General features: G+C 43.1%; 1 protein-coding gene across 6 annotated transcripts in view; it reads left to right on the forward strand.

Annotated features, from left to right (window-relative positions):
• Positions 1-62: 62 nt before the first annotated feature.
• Positions 63-24424, forward strand: part of LOC110533355 (AF4/FMR2 family member 4) — a 28397-nt gene continuing 4035 nt past the window's right edge. The window contains exons 1-16 of one of the 6 annotated variants that reach the window (XM_090188978.1): positions 71-560; positions 11628-11774; positions 14404-14530; positions 18692-19411; positions 19593-19637; positions 19740-19826; positions 20152-20185; positions 20310-20376; positions 20620-20718; positions 20907-21060; positions 21238-22104; positions 22385-22470; positions 22575-22827; positions 23121-23218; positions 23502-23565; positions 24077-24213. In XM_090188978.1, coding sequence (XP_090045104.1) covers positions 14408-14530; positions 18692-19411; positions 19593-19637; positions 19740-19826; positions 20152-20185; positions 20310-20376; positions 20620-20718; positions 20907-21060; positions 21238-22104; positions 22385-22470; positions 22575-22827; positions 23121-23218; positions 23502-23565; positions 24077-24213 — 2834 coding nt within the window. In that variant the 5' untranslated portion in view covers positions 71-560; positions 11628-11774; positions 14404-14407. Of the gene's footprint in view, positions 561-9402; positions 9632-11627; positions 11775-14403; positions 14531-18691; positions 19412-19592; positions 19638-19739; positions 19827-20151; positions 20186-20309; positions 20377-20619; positions 20719-20906; positions 21061-21237; positions 22105-22384; positions 22471-22574; positions 22828-23120; positions 23219-23501; positions 23566-24076; positions 24214-24424 lie in introns of those variants that run through there. The other 5 variants (XM_036989709.2, XM_036989708.2, XM_090188977.1 and 2 more) reach the window with 5 other exon arrangements.

The following is a 24424-nucleotide window of genomic DNA, read 5'->3' on the forward strand; positions in this document are numbered from 1 at the left end:
ATACTCCAGTACAGTAGGAAGCGGTGTATGCAACACCTTTCAGTTGGTTGCGACCCGACAACAGACATTTGAAGAAGAAGAAGACGCCTGGGTCAAATGATTAAATTCGTTGAACGCATTCAGAATAACTTCCTTTTAGCAATTTTATTGTCTGATTAATTCATTCATTGATGTAGCTATTAAAAACACAATAACAATATGACTTTCTAAAATAGTATTCATGATCCAAATCCTGAGAATACGCCATTATCACGTGATCAAGTTTAGGGAACCGAATTCATCCCAGCTGCTGGCTTTCATGCATCCACTCATCGCTGCCTAGTTAGGCACCTTGCTAGCTTTTGTTACAAAAATGGATAGAGAAAATAATGACTATTTTTTTTGCTGTTATCACAGCAATACTTGATAGAGGATGTAGCCTGTTCACACGTTTTCAGTATTTTTTTACTATTATTGTTACATTTTTGTCGGGTCCATATCGTTAACTGGAAAGTGGAAAAGACAAAGAGAAAGGGCTTTCCAATAGCTATAATGGTTTGGGCCTAAAAAGAAGACAAGAGGTAATAAACAACTAACATTAGTTAAAACGTTTACTGTTATATACTAGTTAGCTGTTAAGGTAACAATTTATTTGCATTGCAATTTAGCTATTGTGCGTATATGAAAGGTGGCTAGGTTGCCAGTAATATCGAGCAAGTGGTAGTTACTATTAGCGAGCAACAGGATATCTCTAGTTTACATTGTACGTCGTTAGCCAATGCTAGCAAGCTAATTACCAATCCATGGTCACGTCCCATTGAAAGTTTTCGCACCGTTGACAATGTTATTCAAATGTTAACATTTGTTGACAGAATCAAGTCTTTTTCCGACTTTAACGGGAAAATATTTAATTTACACTTGTGTTTACTGTAGTTAACTAGTTGATATGTAAGTTTGCATGGAAGCTTGGGACAACTAGCAAGTTGGCTAACGGTATCGTTCATGAGTGTTTTGTCAACTGTCTGAAGCCGCGAGTTAGACATTCAGAGATAATCTCTGGTCATTTTTGTTTGGTAGTCGTTGAACATGTGATTTAATAAATTCACTTGTTTTATTACAGCAAACAAGTTAGACAGGAATGTGTCCGATGTAAATTAGTAGTTTTTGTTGTAATGTTTACAACTAATAAAGTCAATACTTTGATTCTGTCATTGCAACAAAATACAATATAAAAATCTATCAAGGCACTCATCAGCCTTTGCCTGTAAAAAAAAATAAAAATGATTGAGAACCCTCTCTGCCTATATGACCCACTGGGTGTTGATACACTAACGAATACATTTTTCTTTGAAGGTATTTTTCTCAGATTTTTTATATCAAACCAGACCAATGCATGATGGCATTACATGCATCCCTGGCTTAGTGGTCATGTAGTACTATACTCTTTAAAAAAATGTTTTTGGGGTTTCCCTTTACATGAGCTCTGCTGTAACAATAATCATGTATTTAGTTATACTTTCTTCAATGTGAACACCAGTGTCTTCACTTATGTCCCATTTAATAAAAAAAAGCAAAACGGAGCTAAAAATCTTAATTTTTCTCCAACGACTTGACTTTCTGGGTCTAGGAAGCCATTTTAAGTGTAACGTGGGGGAAGGGCAGCCTCAAGTTTTAATAGTTGCTACATAATTACACATTTCACTGAGACATGCCCTCTGGTGGCAAGCATAATTCTTGGTACAGTAGACAGTAAGTTTGAATCGTTTTTCTTGTTTCAATGTAAATAAGTGGGGCAGTTTTCTGTTTATGAACAAAATGCAATAGATGGTATAATGGATGGTGTATAATACAGTATATACATATGAGATAAGTAATGCGAGATATGTAAACATTCTTAAAGTGGCATTATTAAAGTGACTAGTGTTCCATTTATTAAAGTGGCTACTGATTTCAAGTCGGGTGGGTATAATTTGTGGAACGTTCCATCAGGAATCTGTTCCAAAAACGTAGTAAATAACAACGTTGCCAACAAGCAACACATAAAGTAGTATAGCGACCGAATAAGATTCCGGGTAAGGAGCGGGCTATTTCATTATTTTTTTTCACTCACCACGTTTATTCCGAAAAATGTCTGTCCTCATTCTGGTAGCCTATGGACAAACATTAAGAATAAACTACGTGGTGAGTTGATGCCTATTCGGCAGCTAGTTAGCTAGATGAATTGATCGTGCTACTTTGTACGCGTTGTTTGTTAGCAACCTTGTACTTTACGAAGTTTTAGGAACAGATTCCTGTTGGAACATTCCACAAATTATACCCACCCTTTCAAGTCTGTAGGTAGGCAGCTGCCTCTCTGTGCTTGTGATGGCTGTTTAACAATCTGATGGCCTTGAGATAGAAGCTGTTTTTCAATCTCTGTGCCAGCTTTGATGCACTTGTACTGACCTCGCCTTCTAGATGGGTGAACAGGCTGTGTCTCGGGTGGTTATTGTATGTGATGATATTTTTTACCTTCCTGTGGCATTGGGTGTTGTAGGTGTCCTGGAGGGCAGGTAGTTTTTCCCCCGGTGATGCATTGTGCCCTGTGGTTGTGGGTGGTGCAGTTGCCGTACCAGGCGGTGATATAGCCTGACAGGATGCTCTTGATTGTACACCTGTAAAAGTTAATGAGGGTTTTCGGTGACAAGCCAAATTTCTTCAGCCTCCTGAGGTTGAAGAGGTGCTATTGCGCCATCTTCATCACACTGTCTGTGTGCGTGGACCATTTCAGTTTGTTGGTGATATGTACACCGTTTTAAGTTTGCTCAGTGGTGTCAGCTAACCTAACTGTTTTGAGGCCACGTGTGAGCTTCTCAAGTGTGCCTTTACAGCTGAGTTATGACAGACATTTTTAGGGTATTGTTTTATCTGGTGGTGAGTTAAGGATTTTTCAATCCTTGTAGAGTTTGTTTTAACAAATGTCATACCAGCAGATGGTCTGTCAGTGAGTGAATGTAGTCTAAATGTGTGTTTTTTTTTTTGCATTTTGCAAGAATGCACAGGGCAAGTCATCCATCCAAGATAGCAAAAACTTAGACAACCCTAAGTTTAGGCTATAGTTATTTTTTTACATCTGTAAGCTTAAATGGCAGGTTTCAGGTTGGAAATAATATATTGTTATTTTTCTCTCTGCGTTGTTGGGAAGGGCCCGTAAGTAAGTAAGTAAGTAAGTATGTCACTGTTACATGCTGAACACACCGGCTGTGTTGCTAAAGAATTGTACACATGTTATTCAATCAAGTCTTCCAAACTGCTCGTGCGCGTCAACAAGCGTCTTGGTTCTAGTTTAGATGCTTGATGTGCTGCTAGTCAAATCAAATGTATTTATATAGCCCATCGTACATCAGCTGATATCTCAAAGTGCTGTACAGAAACCCAGCCTAAAACCCCAAACAGCAAGCAATGCAGGTGTAGAAGCACAGTGGCTTGGAAAAACTCCCTAGAAAGGCCAAAACCTAGGAAGAAACCTAGAGAGGAACCAGGCTATGAGGGGATGGCCAGTCCTCTTATGGCTGTGCCGGGTGGTGATTATAACATAACATGGCCAAGATGTTCAAATATTCATAAATGACCAGCATGGTCAAATAATAATAATCACAGTAGTAGTCCTTCCTCTCCCATCTCCGTATTGGTTTTTAGGAGCATATACCCACATGGGTGATTGAAAGATGAACGAGGTCCACGCTTCAGTCCAGTTGGTTGCAGTAATGCACTTTAAAGTTGGTTGCCAACCACCATATACAATTCACAGATGACTGATTTAGGAGAGATTACTAGAAACTACTAGGTTTCCCCTTTTCTGTGGATTAATGGTCAAAGTAGAGAACACATGACTTTGTGTGACTCAATGGGTCGATATTTGTCAAAGGTCCAGAAAAAAAGGACCTTGTACGTTTCAGGTAAAATAACAACTCAATGGTTCTTAGGACAAATAAGATAGCAACAACTAGCTAAATGTCCATTAATGTTTCATGTGTTATGGCCTGTCCCCAAATTAATATAGTTGGTTCAGAGTTTGTTTTGATATTTCAACCAGCGTGTCCTGATCGCGTCTGGTGCGTATAAACAAATTCCACATGCACACATGCAGAGCTGGCTTGGTCATCATGTTAGTCTACACCTGTCAGATTCGATTAGATTGCAGTCAAGGGTTGGCCTACCGGCTGACAGCAAAAAAGCAGCTTCAAACCCCCGTCTCTAAAGTATTCAGACTAGACTATTAGTCAGACTCTTTAAAAAAAAATATATATATACCAGCACCTCAACCTAGATGCATTGCTGTGCATAGGGCTTCTTTATTTTTAGTCAGACTAGTTTATATTCGTATATATGCTTGGTGTACAAATCATTAGGAACACCTGCTCTTTCCATTACAGCATTCACCTGGTTAGTCTATGATCCCTTACTGATGTCACTGAAGGGGAGAAGAGCGGTTGAAGGAGTGTTAAGCCTTGAGACAATTGAGACATGGATTGTGTGTTTATGCGATTCAGAGGGTGAATGGGCAAGACAAAATATTTAAGTGTCTTTTGAACGGGTTATTGTAGTTGGTGCCAGGTGTCAAGATATGCAAAGTTTTTCATGCTCAACAGTTTCTCATGTGCATCAGAAATGGTCCACTACCCAAAGGACATCCAGCTAACTTGACACAACTGTGGGAAGCGTTGTAGTCAACATGTGCCAGCATCCCTGTGGAACGCTTTTGACACCTTGTGGAGTCCATGCCTAGAGTAGTTGAGGCTGTTCTGAGGGCAAAAGGGTGGGAAGCAACTCAATATTAAGAAGTTGTTTCTAATTATTTACCTTTATTTAACTAGGCAAGTCAGTTAAGAACAAATTCTTATTTTCAATGACGGCCTTGGAACAATGTTTTCTACACTGTGCATTTTACGAACAATCTAGCTTTGTCAATTGGTTTTATGCTGCATACTGTAGGCTAGTCAAAGGATAGTAGTTTGAGGCCCTTACATCACGAATGGAAAGCTCTTGGTTAAACTAATAAACCATCAGCTGCTTCATAAGGGCTTTTCCGGTCACAGCAAAACATATGCTGCTCATTGCTTCATGAGCTCACCAGCCCATGATGCAGCATTTGTTCCTTTGGACTCTGGATACAGTAAAGTTGTATGACAGCATATCATGCAAGCTACATCATAAAGTCTAGGCCTACTACTTTATGTTCAAATGTGACATGTTGTCTCTGGCTAGATAAGGCTTGTTTGAGCTGTCTGTTTAGTGAAATAACAAGAACAATCAGAGGTGGGTTTTGTTAAAGGCCAACTTTGCCACGTAACATTTGGGTTGTTATTATGAATTATTTGATGTCCTACACAGTTTTAGTGTAATTGTGTGATTTCATGTCTATTGACTGATGAGCGATTGGCAAAACTGGAAATGGCTTATCTGTGATGTTTTCAAGTAGGATCCTTGAGGTGACTAATAAAATGAATTATGGCCAGTCATTTTCAGCTAGCTATCTATCTACACTGCTCAAAAAAATAAAGGAAACACTAAAATAACACATCCCAGATCTGAATGAATGAAATATTCTTATTAAATACTTTTTTCTTTACATAGTTGAATGTGCTGACAAGCACAACCCCCACCTGTGGACGTCGGGCCCTCATGGAGTCTGTTTCTGACCGTTTGAGCAGACACATGCACATTTGTGGCCTGCTGGAGGTCATTTTGCAGGGCTCTGGCAGTGCTCCTCCTGCTCCTCCTTGCACAAAGGCGGAGGTGGCGGTCCTTCTGCTGGGTTGTCCTCCTACGGCCTCTTCCACGTCTCCTGATGTACTGGCCCGTCTCCTGGTAGCGCCTCCATGCTCTGGACACTGCTCACAGCAAACCTTCTTGCCACAGCTCGCATTGATGTGCCATCCTGGATGAGCTGCACTACCTGAGCTACTTGTGTGGGTTGTAGACTCCGTCTCATGCTACCACTAGAGTGAAAGCACCGCCAGCATTCAAAAGTGACCAAAACATCAGCCAGGAAGCATAGGAACTGAGAAGTGGTCTGTGGTCACCACCTGCAGAACCACTCCTTTATTGGGGGTGTCTTGCTAATTGCCTACCTGTTGTCTATTCCATTTGCACAACAGCATGTGAAATTTATTGTCAATCAGTGTTGCTTCCTAAGTGGACAGTTTGATTTCACAGAAGTGTGATTGACTTGGAGTTGCATTGTGTTGTTTAAGTGTTCCCTTTATTTTTGGGGGCAGTGTATATAACTTGTCTAGTTTTCTGATCATATTGGAACTCCCTGCTGTATGTTTCTCTGGTTGTCTTTGTCTAATAACATTTGCTAATATTTTAAATAGATATTCAAAAACCTACAGTCAGCTTGCATCTGTAAAAGTTTGAGGGTCTTCTAAAACAAATTGCCATGAACTCTCAGCTACATTTAAGACAGCGTTACTTACATAATCAACTTAAAACTAGGATAGCTTTTATCAATATGTTAGTAAGAAAGAGCTTGGCATTATTTGAAGGGTTAAGAATGATCTTACTTCCCCTTTACCATTTTGAAATTAGCCAAATCTTCTTCTTTTTTTTTTACCATTGAATGTATAAGCATTTTTTTATTTACCATTATATTTAACCAGGAAGGGCTCATTGAGATTTGAAATCTCTTTTTCAAGAGCGTCCTGGACAAGATAGGCAGCACCAAGTCATTACACAATTACAGATGAACAACATGAAAAACTACAGGTAATCGAGTAAAAAAACATTCAATTCACAAGAGTATAAAAAAATCATGAAACAACAAATTAAGAGCATTGACAGGTCAGGGAATCAGCCTCAAGCCTTCATCAATGATTTTAAAAACAATCGCGACAAGTTCTTCCAGTTTAAAAGTAGTTGTTAAGGCGTTCCAAGCCAATGGCGCAGAGTACATAAAAACCCTTTTACCAAATTCTGTTCAGACATTTGGAACAGTTAGCAGGATAAAGTCCTGCGAACAATTGACTCGCCCAAACTGCTTCTGACTGTCCACCTTAATTTTTTATATTTAAAGCATCGGAAATAGCATTTCCCAAGCTGTGTTAATGGATTTGCTCAAGTCATTAATGTCCACTTAGGCCTAGTGTTTCCATTCGGAGAGTGGCACACATCCTGCTGCGCGCAGTTGAGTGGTACCCTCAGATTTCAGCTGTTGTCGTCTCTAACGGTTTTCCAGGAATTTCATTTTCAGGCTGCCTTGGCTTGACAATGAGCAATGGAGTGGGCAAAAACAAACAGAACTGGGATCAGGCTAAAGTTGACTGGGTGTCGGCTTTAGACCCTTTTCACGTACACGAGACACAGATGCAAGTGATTCTTGGCGGCAGTAAGAAGGCGGCAGGTAGCCTAGCGTTTAAGAGCGTTGGGCAAGTAACTCTAATGTTGCTGGTTTGAATCCCCGAACTGACTAGGTGAAAAATCCGATGTGCCCTTGAGCAAGGCACTCAACCCTAATTGCTCCTCTTAAGTCGCTCTGGATTGGAGAGTCTGCTAAATTACTAAAATGTCAAATATAAAGCCATCGCCATTTGCGCCCATTCAACAGCATAGATTTACATTTTTGATACTTCTAAACAAAATAACTTTTTTGGGTTCTCATACACTTACAATTATGTTTTGATTCTTGCTTGAATGTCGCTAAGATTATATTTGGTTATGATCTTTGCAAAATAACTATTTTGGATGCAGCAGCAGTTAGCTAGAATGCTAACGCTCACTGATATAGGCTGTAGCAAAAGCTAGCCAAAGAGCCATTTTACTTGTTGAAGTGTTTGTTAAAAGTATAATTCGGTTGATTTGCAATGTTGACAAAAACATATTAAGCAGGACATTCATAAGAGCCTTAAAATCCAATTATAATCCCAAATTAATTTGAAATGCACTCACCCAGCAGCATACCACCCTGCATACCACTGCTGGCTTGCTTCTGAAGCTATGCAGGGTTGGTCCTGGTCAGTTCCCGGATGGGAGACCAAAGCCAATTTCTCCTTTGGTCGCCTTTCCTTCCAGTTCTCTGCTGCCACTGACTGGAACGAACTGCAAAACTCTCTGAAGCTGGAGATTCCCATCTCCCTCACTAGCTTTAAGAACCAGCTGTCAGAGCAGATCACAGATCACTGCACCTGTTCATAGATGGGCTGTATACAGATGGGCTATCTACCTCATTCCCATACTGTATTTATTTATTTAGCTCCTTTTGCACCACAGTATCTCTACTTGCACATCCATCTTTTGCACATCTACCATTCCAGTGTTTAATTGCCATATTGTAATTACTCATCATGGCCTATTTATTGCCTTAACTCCTGTATTTGACCTTATTTGCACTCACTGTATATAGACTTTGTTTTCTTTTTTTCTACTGTATTATTGACTATATTTTGTTCATTCCACGTGTAACTCTGTGTTGTATGTGTCGAACTGCTATGCTTTATCTTGGCCAGGTCGCAGTTGCAAATGAGAACTTGTTCTCAACTAGCTTACCTGGTTAAATAAAGGTGGAAAAAACATTTAATAAATTATACTTCTGGATTTTAGGCCTATGTCGTCATATTGCTGATAAAAAATGTCTGTCTTGGAAATGCCTGAAGTGTGTTTTGAGCAGGGCTGACCCATCTACTAGTAGATAATGGGCTCTACTTTAAAGAAATTGCTGCTAGTTTACCCAGTGCTCCAGGGCATAGTGGGGGAGGGAGTTTGTTGATGGGAAAACAGATTTTGGTTGGCTTTGGCATCCTCAGTCATGACATCACAAAGAGGTGAGGCTCAATGGCATAACATATCCTTTTATGGAACTAAATGGACTGTTCCATTTTCCAGGAAGAGGTTGCTATTCTCTTAACTGTTGACACTTTCCATATTTTTCCTCCTAAAGTGTAGGCTAAGACATTCACTAACGTGATTGTTCCACTATTTTAGACCCAGGCGTATGTTTTGCTCCCGTCTATTCATCTTCCTTTGTCTTTTTACTCTATTGATTTTGATTAGATTAGATTAATTAGGTTAGAAGGGCTGTGTTTTTTTTTTCTTCTGGTCTACTGCTGGGCTTGTGATGTAAAGGCACACTTGATGATCTTGTCCTTGCACAGTGATAGGCATGTCATTCCATCTTGTAAGAATTATTCTCTGTTAAAATTATTTCCATAATTAACACTTACAAAGACCCGTAACCTCTTGTCAGTACTATTTTGCATTACTGCATTACAACTCATTTATCCCAATTATATATATCAAACGCCTACAAGAGTGTATGACACATTGTGCACTCATGCAGACAACCCCCCCCCCCCCATCTCTCTCACACACAGAGCCTCCTTTCAACTTCACCTATTGTCCCCTGCCTTTGGCACACCCGCTGTTCGGCAGGGTGGTATCTCCCGTGAACTAGCAGTAACCTCCCTCTCCCTGAGTCAGATTTATCTCTACTCCAAGGAATTACTGTAATGTCCGCTGTAGATCAGGAAACCCAGTTTTGAGAACGTCTCCTCGTTAAAGGAATACTACCAGAGAGCAGACTGGCAGAGCATGACAACACTTCTGAATTCCCTGGAGTTTCACTGAATCCCCTTTCTAATGTTTCAGTGGTTTGCGCCCTGTTGCCTCTGTCAGGGTAAGCAACACAACTAGTTGGTTTCTTTTGTTGGTTTTCCGTCTACATTTCCTGTGAAGAGCGTTCGTCTAGCTGTTGTGCTAGTCAGACTGTCACCAAACTTCATTAGCAAATTGGGAAAGTTGGCGATATGAAGGGTGGAATTGTCAGTTTCTCAAAGAAGCGTGGCCCTAAACTCATGGTCTTCAGACACCTGTTAGTGTATCGGTTTGTCATATAGAAGTTAGTTCAGGAAGCCTTATTACCAGTACTTTAGGTCTTCTACCCCCCTCCCCCCCCAGTTAATATTTAAACTCAACCAGACCTGGATTTTGCATGCTCAAGTAATGTATACAGTTAGCTACTGAGGTTGGTATGAAAGCACTTTGCTTGGCCTCTTCAAATTCCTATCTAAATTGTGCTTCATGACACATGGTTGTGTATTTGGCCATATATTGTAGGATTTTGTGAAAAGGGTATTTTACCATTGTTGTTTTTATGGGTAGCCTAATTGTGGCACTGGTTTTGGTAGCCTTGCCATCAATCCATTCCTTTCTACTAATTTGTTTGGTACCACAGCTTTCGTTTTGTTTTAAATCAGTACTAAAATATGAGTAATAGGAACCTTTTCAAGGTAACACATTTGGGCAGGTATAGTCTTTCATGTTTGGTAGCAGTGTCTTCAGTATTAGTAATATATACTGAACAAAAATATAAGCGCAACATGCAACAATTTCAAAGATTTTGCTGTGTTACAGTTCATATAAGGAAATCAGTCAATTGACATGGTCCTGTGCGTTATCATGGTGAAACATGAGGTGATGGCGGCAGATGAAGGGCACGACAACGGGCCTCAGGATCTTGCTACGGTATCTCTGTGCATTCATATTGCCATCAATAAAATAAAATAGTGTTCGTTGTCTCTAGCTTTTGCCTGCCCATTCCATAATCCCACCGCCACCATGGGGCACTCTGTTCATAACGTTGACATCAGAAAACTGCTCACCCACACGATGCCATACATGTGGTCTGCGGTTGTTAGGCCGGTTGGATGTACTGCCAAATCATCTAAAACCAACGTTGGAGGCGGCTTAGGGTAGAGAAATTAACATTAAATTCTCTGGCAACAGCTCCGGTGGACATTCCTGCAGTCAGCATCCTAATTGCACACTCCCTCAACTTGAGACATCTGTGGTGTTGTGTGACAAAACGGCACATTTTAAAGTAGCCTTTTATTGTCCCCAGCACAAGGTGCACCTGTGTAATGATCATGCTGTTTAATCAGCTTCTTGATATGCTACACCTGTCAGGTGGATGGAATATCTTGGCAAAGGAGAAATGCTCACTAACAGGGATGTAAACACGTGTGCCTGTAATTTGAGAGAAAAAAGCTTTTTGTGCTTATTAAAATTTCTGGGATGTTTTATTTCAGCCCATGAGACATGGGACCAACACTTTACATGTTGCGTTTTGTATTTTTGTTCAGTATAGATCAGATTATGCTGGTCCACGTATTGCTACAGTGTGTTGTTTAGTGGAGGTGGCTGAGGGGAGGACGGCTCATAATAATGGCTGGAATGGAGTTAACGGACTGGTATCAACAACATGGAAAACATGTTTGATGTGTTTTATACCATTCCATTGACTCCATTCCAGCCATTACTATGAGCTGTCCTCCCCTCAGCAGCCTCTACTGGCCCAGTTTCAATTTAAAGGAAAAATCCACTCAAACTATATTTCTGTTTTTGTTTCACTGTTGATACGGTCCCAAAGTGTTTGGCATGTCAGCAGTGAAGTTTTCAAGATATTAGACTTTCAAGAAGCTAAGTGTCACTTGCCACATCATCATGAGGCGGCAAGTAACACTGCTTTTTGAAAGTCCAACATCTTGAAACTTGACAACTGACATGCTAAACATAAGTCAAAGTTAAGTGTAAGGCCTCATTCCAGTGTCATGTATTTTAATGGCTTGTTGATTACCGGTATTTAATTTATTTTTTATTTCATCTTTAACTAGGCAAGTCAGTTAAGAAAAAAATGATGGCCTACCAAAAGGCGTCCTGCGGGGATGGGGGCTGGGATTAAACACACATCACGACGAGAGACACCACAACACCACGTAGAGACCTAAGACAACAACAGCATGGCAGCAGCACAAAACATGGTACAAACATTGGGAACAGAAAAAAGCAAGAAGCTAGAGACAACAATACATCACGTGAAGCAGCCACGACTGTCATTAAGAGTGTCCATGATTTTAGTCTTTGAATGAAGAGATTGAGATAAAACTGTCTAGTTTGAGTGTTTGTTGCAGCTCGTTCCAGTCGCTAGCTGCGGTGAACTGAAGAGGAGCGACCCAGGGATGTGTGTGCTTTGGGGACCTTTAACAGAATGTGACTGGCAGAACGGGTGTTGTATGTGGAGGATGAGGGCTGCAGTAGATATCTCAGATATGGAGGAGTGAGGCCTAAGAGGGTTTTTATAAACAACCACTGGGTCTTGCGACGGGTATACAGAGATGACCAGTTTACAGAGGAGTATAGAGTTCAATGGTGTGTCCTATAAGGAGCATTGATGGCAAATCGGATGGCCAAATGGTAAAGAACATCTAGCCACTCGAGAGCACCCTAACCTGCCGATCTATAAATTACATATCTGTAATCGAGCATGGGTAGGATGGTCATCTGAATCAGGGTTAGTTTGACAGCTGGGGTGAATGAGGAGTGATCACGATAGAGGACACCAAGTCTAGATTTAACCTTAGCCTGCAGCTTTGATATGTGCTAAGAGAAGGACAGTGTACCATCTAGCCATACTCCCAAGTACTTGTATGAGGTGACTCAGGCTCTAAACCCTCAGAGGTAGTAATCACACCTGTGATTACTACCTCTGAGGGGCATTCTTCTTACCAAACCGCATGATCTTTGTTTTGGAGGTGTCCAGAACAAGGTTAAGGCCAGAGAAAGCTTGTGGGACACGTTTAACACAAAATCCGTGGAGGGGCCAGCTGAGTATAAGACTGTATCTGCATATAAATGGATGAGAGCTTCCTACTGCCTGAGCTATGTTGTTGATGTAAATTGAGACGAGCTTGGGGCATAGGATTGAGCCTTGGGGTACTTAGCCGGCACATAGGAATGCACAGGTGCCATTGAAACCCGTAGTAGGGTTGTTAATGCTGTCCAGATAATTTTCTTTAAGCCCCCACTTGCCTCAAAATATACAGCAGGTCATTTAATGGGATGAATATTGAGGGGAGCTTTTACTGAGGGCCAGGACATTTGTATATCTGATCAGTCAGCTTTGTCCCACTGAGTAAATGAGTAGTATGCATCTATAAATACTAATGACAGCATTCCTCATCATTTTCTGAATCCTTTTAGTTAGGCAACACCTGCTCCTTATCTGAAGGTCTTTGGGAAAACGTTGGTAGGTAAATAAAAACCTATCTCCTGTTCCTCATTATTCGGACCATACGCTAAAAGGCCACATGATGGGGTCGAATGTGTTGATGATACTGAATGGTATACATTTTGTTTTAATGGTGGCCATTGTAAAGAAGCAGTTTAATGACTGTACCAGTTATGACTTTTGACACTTCCCGTTCCTGACATGTATGGTTAATGGAAGGTATAAAACCATCTGCTTTCAGTAATGACTCAACCCTGTAGCGTATAGTGTATTGAGCAGTCAGGGAATTGCCATAGGCCTTGTGTAGCCTAGTCTAACCAGGAAACAGTTAAATCAGCACATGTGCTGTGTTTTGAGTGGAGGTGGGGGACAGGGTAATCTTACTGTCATCACTCCTTAAATCATTGTTCTGCTCTTCACTGCAACAGAGAGGCCAGGGTAGGCCTGCGTATGTCAAAGTGTGGGCATATTTTTGGGAAACTACAAACAAACCTTAAAGTTAACTTCATGGAGATCTCTAATTGATCCTTATCTATCGTGGAAGGATTTTTTAAAAACCACAATAATAGAACTCAGGATTAGAATGTGTACACGTTTTCCCTGGGATTTCACCAGATCCTTGCAGTGATGATTTACCAGCCGTTAGTTAAAATTATGTTGATGGTCCTGTTGGCAGAATGTCTTTTGGCCACATACATTGTACATTATTTTTTTTTTTCATTTAGCAGACGCTCTTATCCAAAGCGATTAGGGTTAAGTGCCTTGCTCAAGGGCACATCAACAGATTTTTCACCTAGTCAGCTCAGGGATTCGAACGAGACCTTTCGGTTACTGGCCCAATGCTCTTAACCGCAAGGCTACCTGCTGCGTATAATGGCCAAAAGCTTGTTTTCACATGCCATCAGAAATATTATCTACTATACTGCTATAGATGAAGACAAATGACGAACAACATGAAATTATGATTTGTTGTATATTTTTATTGGCTTGATATATTGGAGGGTGGGTACTGTATGTACTGTAGAAAATTGAAGTGGGTAGTTAAGAAGCAGTGTACTCAGATAGCCTAGCTGTTCAAATGCTAATTTCATTAATTCTATTTGACTTAACTGTGTTATCTCTGTCCCACAGTTGTTCCAACATATACCATAACAAATGGTATCATTTTGATCACCATGAATCATTGTAATAACTCTAAAGACTTGTTTAGATGTTCTAGTCCCCTTTTAAGCCATTTGGAACATGCCCTTCCCCTAAGTTGTTGTATCAGTATTTATTTGTGTACTCTGCAGTGTCACTTGGTGTTTTTTCATGTAGACAGAAGTATTTGGAAGCTGCCATTTTCTCTTCTCCACGCTTAGTGACTGTGTCTCTGTTGTTAGCAACATGAACCGTGAAGACCGGAATGTGCTCCGTATGAAAGAAAGAGAAAGGCGAAATCAAGAAATCCAGCAGGGAGGAGAGGCCTTTCCAGCTCACTCCCCTCTCTTTCCTGAACCTTATAAAGTTGTAAGTTTATTTTGTTATTCATTTTGTTTTGCTTCTGTCATTTAGTTAACTATTGGAGTTCAGACTTTTGTTTCTCCTATAGTCTAAGTATTCGCTTTATTCTATGATTGATTTGCAGGATTAATTGATTGATAACTCTTTTTAAAACAGAGAAGACCCTACTTGTTTTTATATCTGAACAGTGGCAGGGAGAGAGTGAGGTAAGTGCATTGTTTGGGGGAACTGCATCAGCTGCAGGTAATGTGGGCCCAGGGCTGTTGCTTGCTGCTCAGGGGGAATTTAAGGCCCAGGCCTCGCTGGCTGAGGTGTCCTGCCCTCGCTGGCTGAGGTGTCCTGCCCTCGCTGGCTGAGGTGTCCTGCCCTCGCTGGCTGAGGTGTCCTGCCCTCGCTGGCTGAGGTGTCCTGCCCTCGCTGGCTGAGGTGTCGCTGGCTGAGCCCTCCAGCCCTCGCTGGCTGAGGTGTCGCTGGCTGAGCCCTCCAGCCCTCGCTGGCTGAGGTGTCGCTGGCTGAGCCCTCCAGCCCTCGCTGGCTGAGGTGTCGCTGGCTGAGCCCTCCAGCCCTCGCTGGCTGAGGTGTCCTGCCCTCGCTGGCTGAGGTGTCCTGCCCTCGCTGGCTGAGGTGTCGCTGGCTGAGCCCTCCAGCCCTCGCTGGCTGAGGTGTCCTGCCCTCGCTGGCTGAGCCCTCCAGCCCTCGCTGGCTGAGGTGTCGCTGGCTGAGGTGTCGCTGGCGGAGGTGTCCTGCCCTCGCTGGCTGAGGCCCTTTTAGTTCGTCTTTCCTTCCTTACTCCTCCTCACAAAAGAGCCTGAGGTAAGTGCATAACCCCCTAGCCCCTTTTGTCCCATCAAATTGCTAGGTCATTGTGGGCAATAAACAGTCCACATGTATGGCACAGTGCCCTATCATAGCGCGGTTCAGTAGTAGACCAAACACTTATTGATGTTGATGCTTACCAGGCCTCTGTAGTCAACTAAACCACTGGTTCCCAACCTTTTTCGGTTACTGTACCACCAACTTAATTTTGTTCTGTCCATAGTACCCCTGAAGAACCCCCCCCCCCCCCATGTGCATTTTGACCAGTAAGCCTATGGTGTCATGATTCTTCTCAAGTATCCCCAGGGGACCTAGTACCCCTGGTTGGGAACCACTGAACTAAACAACAGTAAAGTTGGTTTAGGGATGCACGTTCACCATGAGCACTGATGTGGGCCAGAGCTCTCAACCCGCCAACTCAATTATTTCAGCCTCTGGCTGAGTCTAATCTTTGCCACTAACCAGATTTAAACAGAGATTAGTGGCTCCTCTCTTAGCTAGAGGACCCATGAAGGACGGCTTGGAATGCATCCTGACAGGTAGCAAATGGAAAGGTGAGTACTACCTGGAAAGCCAAGTCTTTTGCCCCCACATAGTGAAAGGTAAGCAGCTGATTTGCCGATTTTAAGAATAGGACCCAGGGAAGTGGCTCTCCCACCGTCATCCGTAGACAACCATGGCAGCCGTGTTGTGTTCAGCAGTTTTTAGAGCCCTGGGTTCACTGTTTACCCATGTCGTTACAAAATGAGGCATGTAATGTAGAAATGGGAAACATCAACTGGCTAACTTAAAACTCCCATCTTCTCATCTGGGCAGTAGAATGCCGCTTTGTGATATTTTCTAGAGAGTTAAGTGACATGAGTCGTGACCAGTAGTATTCATGGTCAAGTAAAATGAGTTTACTTTGTCCTCTAAATTCCATGGCTCTTACTTTAAAGATCCATTTAACAAAGCTGCCATTGAAGTTTTACATTTTAAATTTTTACACTGCTAGAACAGATGCAGCTCAGCTTTCCCCAGTCAGAAGAAAAATGCTGATCTTAAATGTCATTGTAGAATGACTTTAGGCCTGTTGCTTTTCTCTTTGAAGGTTATTGCTCTCTGATGATATCATTTTTGAAGTGATCTCCTGAGCACTTTGTACATGTCGTTTTAAAACTGGTGCATGAATTGTAAAAGATAAGGTTAGATGTGACCTTTTTTTGCTTTCTTGTTTGCTACCAAAAGCCCTTCCTATCAAAGTGTAGGCCTTGCATGGTGGCACACTTAAGCATTGTACACAAACAACATATTGCAAGGCAACCTCCAATCACTAGTGTGAATGGGATCTTTTCTCCTTTCCTCACAAGTGCTGTCTTTCCATCCATGTCAGACAAGCTCTGTGTAGCACGTGTTCTTACATTTCCTGTTACAGATATTGGCTTGTGTTTCTCACCCCACAGCTTGTATGTGTCAGAAAGAATTGGTTCGGGGCCCCCATATGAAATTGGATATGCGCCACACTCTGTGGTTTACCTCTTGTCATCTGTAGTGGGAGTGATTGATTAACCTCTAGTGTAGCCATGGAAGGGCCTTATCTCTCTATGCAGATGGACCCCAATGGTCGTGAGGTTGACTGAATAAGCCAATCATCCCTTGTTTGATTAGTTGATAGGGCTCTCTTCAATATTTATTAAGCTTTTAGAGGGCTAATAGTTTTTTATGTTATAAGAAACATTGAAGGATCTCTTGCCTCAAAAGAAAAAAAGGGTTATTCGTAATTTGTTTTTGCCACAATAAATACGTTTGGGTAGCATATTTCATTCATTTGCAGTGCCTTCGGGAAGTATTCAGACCCCTTGACTTTTTCCACATTTTTTTAAAGCCTTATTCTAAAATGTATTAAATAAAAATAAATCCTCAGCAATCTACACGCATCCCTCTTAATGACAAAGCAAAAACAGTTTATTTGAAATTTTTGCAAATGTATTAAAAATAAAAAACATGCTTTATTTGCATAACTATTCAGACCCTTTGAATGAGACTCAAAATTGAGCTCTGGTGCACCCTGTTTCCATTGATCATCAAATCAAATGTATTTATATAGCCTTACATCTTTGAGATGTTTCTACAACTTGATTGGAGTCCCAGATCTGGGGAAGGGTACCAAAAAATGTCTGCAGCATTGAAGGTCCCCAAGAACACAGTGGCCTCCATTCTTAAATGGAAGAAGTTTGGAACCACCAAGACACTTCCTAGAGCTGAGCAGTCTGGGGAGAAGGGCCTTAGTGAGAGGTGACCAAGGACCTGATGGTCACTCTGACAGAGCTCTAGAGTTCCTCTGCAGAGATTGGAGAACCTTCCAGAAGGACAACCATCTCTCCTGCACTCCACCAATCAGGCCTTTATGGTAGTGGCCAGACGAAAGCCATTCTTCAGTAAAAAAGGCACCCGACAGCCCGCTTGGAGTTCAAAAGGCACCTAAAGACTTGCAGACCATGAGAAACAAGATCCCCTGGTCTGATGAAACCAACATTGAACTATTTGGCCTGAATGAGCTTGGCACACCTGTATTTGGCGAGTGTCTCCCATTCTTCTCGGAAGATCCTCTCAAGCTCTGTCAAGTTGGATGGGGAGTGTTGCTCCACAGCTATTTTCAGGTCTCTTCAGAGACGTTCGATCGGGTCAAGTTTGGGCTCTGGCAGGGCCGCTCAAGGACATTGAGGCTTGTCCCGAAGTCTCTCCTGAGTTGCCTTGGCTGTGTGCTTAGGGTCATTGTTCTGTTGAAAGGTGAACCTTCGCCCCAGTCAGATATTGTGCGCTCTGGAGCAGGTTATCACCAAGGATCTTGCTTCGTTCATCTTTGCCTCCCTGCTGCTGAAAAACATCCCCACAACATGATGCTGCCACCACCATGCTCCACCGTAGGGATGGTGTCAGGTTTACTCCAGACGTGACGCTTGGCCTTCAGGCCAAATAGTTCAATGTTGGTTTCATCAGACCAGAGAATCTTGTTTCTCAAGAAGCCTCGTGGCTATAATCGCTGCCAAAGGTACTTCAACAAAGTACTGAGTAAAGGGTCTGAATACTTAGGTAAATGTGATATTTTTATATAAATTAGCAAAACAAATGTCTAAACCTGTTTTTGCTTTGTCATTATTGGGTGTTGTGTGTGTGTGTGTAGCTTGATGAGGAGAAACAACAATTTAATACATTTTAGAATACGGCTGTAATCTAACAAAATGTGGAAAAGTCAAAGGGTCTGAATACTTTCCAAAGGCACTGTATTTGACTACGTAAATTAATTCAAGGCCTTAACTGCTGTCCTGAAGGTGATCCTCTCTCTTTCTCTCTCTGTTTTTGTCTGTGCAGTCCAGCAAAGAAGATAAACTGTCCAGTCGTATCCAGAGTATGCTTGGAAACTACGACGAGATGAAGGAACCTATCGGAGACACAATTCCAAAACTCGGTGGCAAACCCTCAGGCTCATCCTCCGAGGAGAAGTCGGGCCAGTCTCTATTTGGGGAGCAGCGAGGCAGTGGCCAGAACAGTAAATGGACTCCAGTAGGCCCAGCGGCCAGCACCTCGTCCTCCCAGTCCTCCAAGAGATCCAGCCTCCAAGGCAGCCACAGCGGTAGCAGGAGTAGCCAAAGACACGAGCGGGAACACAAGAAGTCCAGTAAGCATGGCTCAGAACACTCCAAGTCCCACACGTCCAGCCCAGCCAAGGGCTCCCTGAGCTCCAGTCACTCCCGTTCATTGGGCGCTGAGCACCACGGCAAAGAGCGCTACCGCTCCAAGTCCCCGCGCGAGCGCGAGGCCAACTGGGACTCCCCATCGCGTGTGCACACGTCCTTCCCCAGCGGCCCGCACTCCAGCCAGGCCTTCCCCCCTTCGCTTATGTCCAAGCCCAGCTCCATGCTACAGAAGCCCACAGCCTATGTGCGCCCCATGGATGGCCAGGAGACGGTGGAGCCCAAGACCTCGTCAGAGATGTACAGCGGCCAGTCCCACAGCAGCACCATGGGGGAGATGAAGTCTAACGGCAAGGCCTCGCTGTCCAAGCTCAAGATCCCCTCGCAGCCTGTTGAGGTAAAACCACAGAACTAGACTGAGTAGAACATTCTACAGAATAAAACTTGTTTCATTACAATGTAATTATGTTAGCATGCCACGTAATAATTTACAAGATGAAATATGACACACTAACAGTTGTTTTACAAGCCATTTTTTTAAACTTTTCTTACAGTGGTATGATCTTTGTTATTTGTAGGGTCCCATGACTGGGGATGCTAATTGTGTTGATGAGATTTTAAAGGTAAGTATGTTTTTCAGATGATAACATGTATTGTAAGAAATGCAAGTTTTTCACCTAAGTCATTAAGGTCTTCACTTTTACATTTTCTATTTTTACCTCCAGGAAATGACTCAGTCCTGGCCCCCTCCTTTGACAGCCATCCACACCCCCTGTAAAACAGAGCCTTCAAAGTTTTCATTCCCTTCCAAGGTCAGACTGCAGAGCAGGCCTTAGTGACGTACAGAGGTTGAGGATTATTCAAATATGAGAATTTCCATCTCTTGCAAAGATCTGAATTCAGCCGGCACTATTTTTGCCCTAGTCATTGGTACAATAAGTAAAATCTATTTTTTCATGGATTTCTTTTGGGCGAGGGGGGGGGGGGTGTATATTGGAATGCTCTATATATAAATAGTTTAACACTATAGCACAATCAATAAACAGCTGTTTTGTAATATAATTGAGCAGTGTAGTTTATTTGACTTATAATGTCTCTGTATAATCTAAACATTTCTTGACCATGTCTCACATTTAGGACACTCAGCATGCAAGTTTTCCAGGTGCACACAGTAAGTATTGCCCAGGACTTTACATACAAGAGAAGTCTCTCGCGTCTTGAATCTCTGGATACAGGTTGATTTCACCATTGTCGTAATGCTCAAGAGTTCTCATCTCACCCTTCCTCACCTCCAGAGAGACAAACCAAAACGTTGAGCAGCCACCAGTCCAAGGCAGCACCATGCGACGGGGATCAGGCCAAGTGAGTGTCCCTCCCCTTCTCCCTGAAAAATTATGGTTAGTTGCCAGCTGCTTAATGATCCAGACAGGTGACAGTTTTTTCCCTCCAAGCACTTTGTCTTTTCATGCCTTTGACATAGACTCGCAAGCATTGAGGGACACAGAATAGGAGCCTTATTGCTTAGTTCTCCCAATAGTTGTTTGTGTGATAAAGAAGCCATACTTGGTGTTAATGTGTAACATACACGGCCTTGTAATGTTCCAGTAATGTTCTGCTGGAGGATGACCTGAAGCTCAGCAGTGATGAGGACAGTGATGGAGAACATGACTCGGCCAAAAACGCTTCCAGAAACGCATCGGCAAGGTAGTGGCTTCTCAGACTGAGACCCATTGGAGCTCACATTGTTGATATGATTCTCCCCACTCAGAACTGAAAAGAAATGCTAGAAGAATAGCTAACTATTTTAATGTGTAACTACTAACTGATGATGCCTTCACAAGAACAGCCCCAGCTTGCTGTCCACTAACTAACTGCGTGTCTCTGTCCCACAGTAACAACAGTAATAACAGCGAAGGAGCAGAGCACTCGCGGGACGACTCGAGCAGTCACAGTGGCTCAGAGAGCAGCTCTGGATCAGACAGTGAGAGCGAGAGCAGTTCCACGGACAGCGAGGCCAATGAGCCACCTCGCCCTGCATCACCAGAGGTAAGCCTGCTCACAGACCCTTAACTACTCTCTTCCCTTTGACCTATCATTATTAATAATAATAACCAATGACAATTGTTCCTGCTCAGTACAATTATCTTCTTGCAGCTGACCTGTTGAGGAGTGCAGAATATGCTTTTGTAGATCCCAGTCTTATCTCCACACTTCTCCTCACAGCCTGAACCAGCCACCGCCAATAAATGGCAGTTGGACAACTGGTTCAAGAAAGCTAAGCAGTTCTCTCCGGCCTCCCCAGTGGACAATAATGTACCCACCAAGTACAAAAAGGAGGGGCGGGACCAGAGCTCAGGCCGGGGATACAGCGGGCAGGGAGGGTCTAAGGACTCAGGGGTGCCAACACCTAGCAGAGACCTAAGAGCAGCACAGAAGGGTTCCGAGAGCGGCCGTGGCCGGCAGAAATCCCCGGCTCAGAGCGAGGGTGGCGCAGGCCAGCGCAGGACGGTGGGTAAAAAACAGCCCAAAAAGTCTGAGAAGCCCCCTGTGGTGGAGGAGCCTAAAGGGGGGCTAAGGGTGGAGAGTGAACCTGCTCCAGAGATCCCTCCCCATCGGCCCAAAGCCGCCACTAAAGGCTCCCGCAAACCCAACATCAAGAAGGAGCCCAAGTCCTCGCCCAGACCGGCTGTTGACAAGCGCAAGAGCAAGGCGCCCATCAAGAAGTCCAGGAAGTTTGTGGACACGGACTCTTCCTCCTCAGAATCAGAGGAGAACGACAGCATTCCCTCGTTGTCGCAGACCCCCAAGTACACAGAGAGCATCAGGACTCCAGTGTGTTTGTTCTCGCCTATGGAAGAGAAAGAGCTGCTCTCTCCTCTCAGCGACCCAGACGACCGCTTCCCCATCAGGCAGCAGCAGGGGCTCATGGTGAAGATTGACCTGACCCTGCTCTCCCGTGTCCCCGGACGGCCTTACAAAGACCTAGTAGAGCCCAAAGTAGAGAGGGACTGCTCCGTGGACAGAGACAGCAAGGACTTCCAGAAGCTGCCCTCTGAGAGGATCTCCAGTAAGGGCAAAAGGAAACACAAGGTATGTCCTGCCACAGCACACTGCTATTCATGTCATGTTTGGACTTGACTTTGGTGTACTATGCAAATTGGTGAAAAAGATTGCTATGACAGGGTACGTTAAGCTTGAATGTCAATTACTTTTGGCCATCTTCCTGCAGTTTATAAGCTGCAGTTTGAAGAGTGATGTGATATTACATGTTCAGCTGATACCCAGTCTGGTACCATATCTATCTATTTTACAGCCTTTCAAATGCACCCACAATAAATCATCCTTTCCTCTCCTCTGTTAATCTACTTAGAATGAAGACGAGAACACCAAGTCTGATAGCAAGAAGTCCAGACTTGAAGACAAATCCTCATCTCACCACAAGACCAGCAGCAAAGAGTGAGTATTTTCATCCAAACAAAACATAACGTTGTTAACTTTTAAACTCCAACATTGTGAACATTGAATCATTGAATGGTATCATTGATAAACACCCACACCAGGTCTAAGAGGGTCATGGACGCCAAGGTGAAGGAGGAGCCGGTGCCCTCTCCCTCCATATCAGGGTCAGGAGGGCTGCAGAGGACGCCCAACGCAGAGCATCAGAGCCGCAAGCGGACGGTCAGCCAGTCATCCACCTCCCTGTCCAGCGGAGCCAGCAGCGGCAAGGAGGGAGGCCACAGCACCAAGAGCAGCTCCACTTCCAAACACACAAAAGGCGGGGACAAGCAGGCCAGGAGCACCCGGGAGGGAAAGGTCTGTGTGTGTCAGTCTAGTCTAGCTGTCTGTCCCACTGTCTTGCTCTACTAGACACCATTTTATACAAACGTGCGTACATGTCACTGGAGTTCCCGTTACCAGCTGAACTGAGTATTAAGCTGGCTAAAATCTCGCACAAAATGTCCACCCACTGCCATGCCCTCCAAATACATTTGGGAAGGACACAAATATGACATTTGTAGCTCACCACTTTCACCACTGCATGATTTGTTATATGGTCATATAAAATATCCCTTATAGGATTATAAACTTTTTTGTTGTCTCTGCAGGAGAAATCCTCAAAGGGCTCTGATAACCAGGTTGCTGTGCCACCACTCTCCTCGGACGGCTCAAAGTCCCTGAGGTCAAAATTGGTGTTTGAGGACAGGTAAGAAGAGCCGCCTCCTCTCCACTGTGGATAACCTGCTGTTAGCCAGCGTGTAGAGCTGTAGTTATAGGGTTGCCTTTGATGTGAAGCCCCTGGGATGTGCCTGTGTAAATAAAACAGGCCGCTTAACATGGCCTAGTATCTTCACCCCCTCCCACGCCTATATATTGCTGTGTAGTTCGTAGAGTCTATTGGAATAGTTAGGGGGGGGAAAGTACTTAATTTTTATGTAATTTTTCGAAGTACAGGAAATAATTGCAAAAGCTGACCTGTTTTGTTTCAGGATTCACTCTGCCGATCACTACTTACAAGAGGCCAAGAAACTGAAACACAACGCAGATGCTCTGGTAAGAAATGATTGCGTACGTATACAGTATGTTAGCTGTTATGTGAAACCAAGAGTATGCTTACTGTTTTTCCATGAAAAGCTTGGGAATTTAGTCATTATTTTGCACACGCTCTGAAATCGGAACAGTTACAATGGTTTTACTGTGTAGTGCTTTTACATCATCTTATTGGCTCCTCTGGCTACTGAAAGTGGAGCAGCTAGAGTAGTTATAATTGTCCACACTTGGTATCAATCCCCAGGGTGCACTATTATCATCAGATGCCTAAGTGCATCTCACTGCCCTTATTGGGGGACTGGATGCGGTCTCGTTCTATTCTACACTATCCAGGGAACCCATTAAACATGTTTGAAATCTACATAATGATATTTCAAGACAACCAACATTTTAATTTCATCACAAGCACTGGTCATGAACCATTCCCCTTGCTACTAACTGTCCCAAATTCGAGTGAGAGAGAATCAGTTGCTTAAGAGACAGTTTTCATAATGTGTGGTGTTCCTGTGTGCAGATGGACCGGTTTGAGAAGGCTGTGTACTACCTGGATGCTGTGGTGTCCTTTATCGAGTGTGGAAATGCACTGGAGAAGAGTGCCCAGGAGGCTAAGTCCCCCTTCCCCATGTATGCCGAGACCGTGGAGCTCATCAAGTAAGAACAACCTTCTCTACAACATGTTTTAACGACATCATTTCAATAGCAAATATCTTCATGGTAGCAATTACATTTCATAGACACCATAGACCCAGCATTGCATAAACGGACAAATTATTCACGGAATTTACAGTATTAACGTTATTATTATTATTATTATTATTATTATTATTATTATTATTATTATGAAACCTTAGAATGCTGGGAA

This window comes from Oncorhynchus mykiss, chromosome 10 (assembly GCF_057628025.1).
Source record: "Oncorhynchus mykiss isolate SJ-2025 chromosome 10, ASM5762802v1, whole genome shotgun sequence".
In the NCBI taxonomy this organism is placed as follows: domain Eukaryota; kingdom Metazoa; phylum Chordata; class Actinopteri; order Salmoniformes; family Salmonidae; genus Oncorhynchus; species Oncorhynchus mykiss.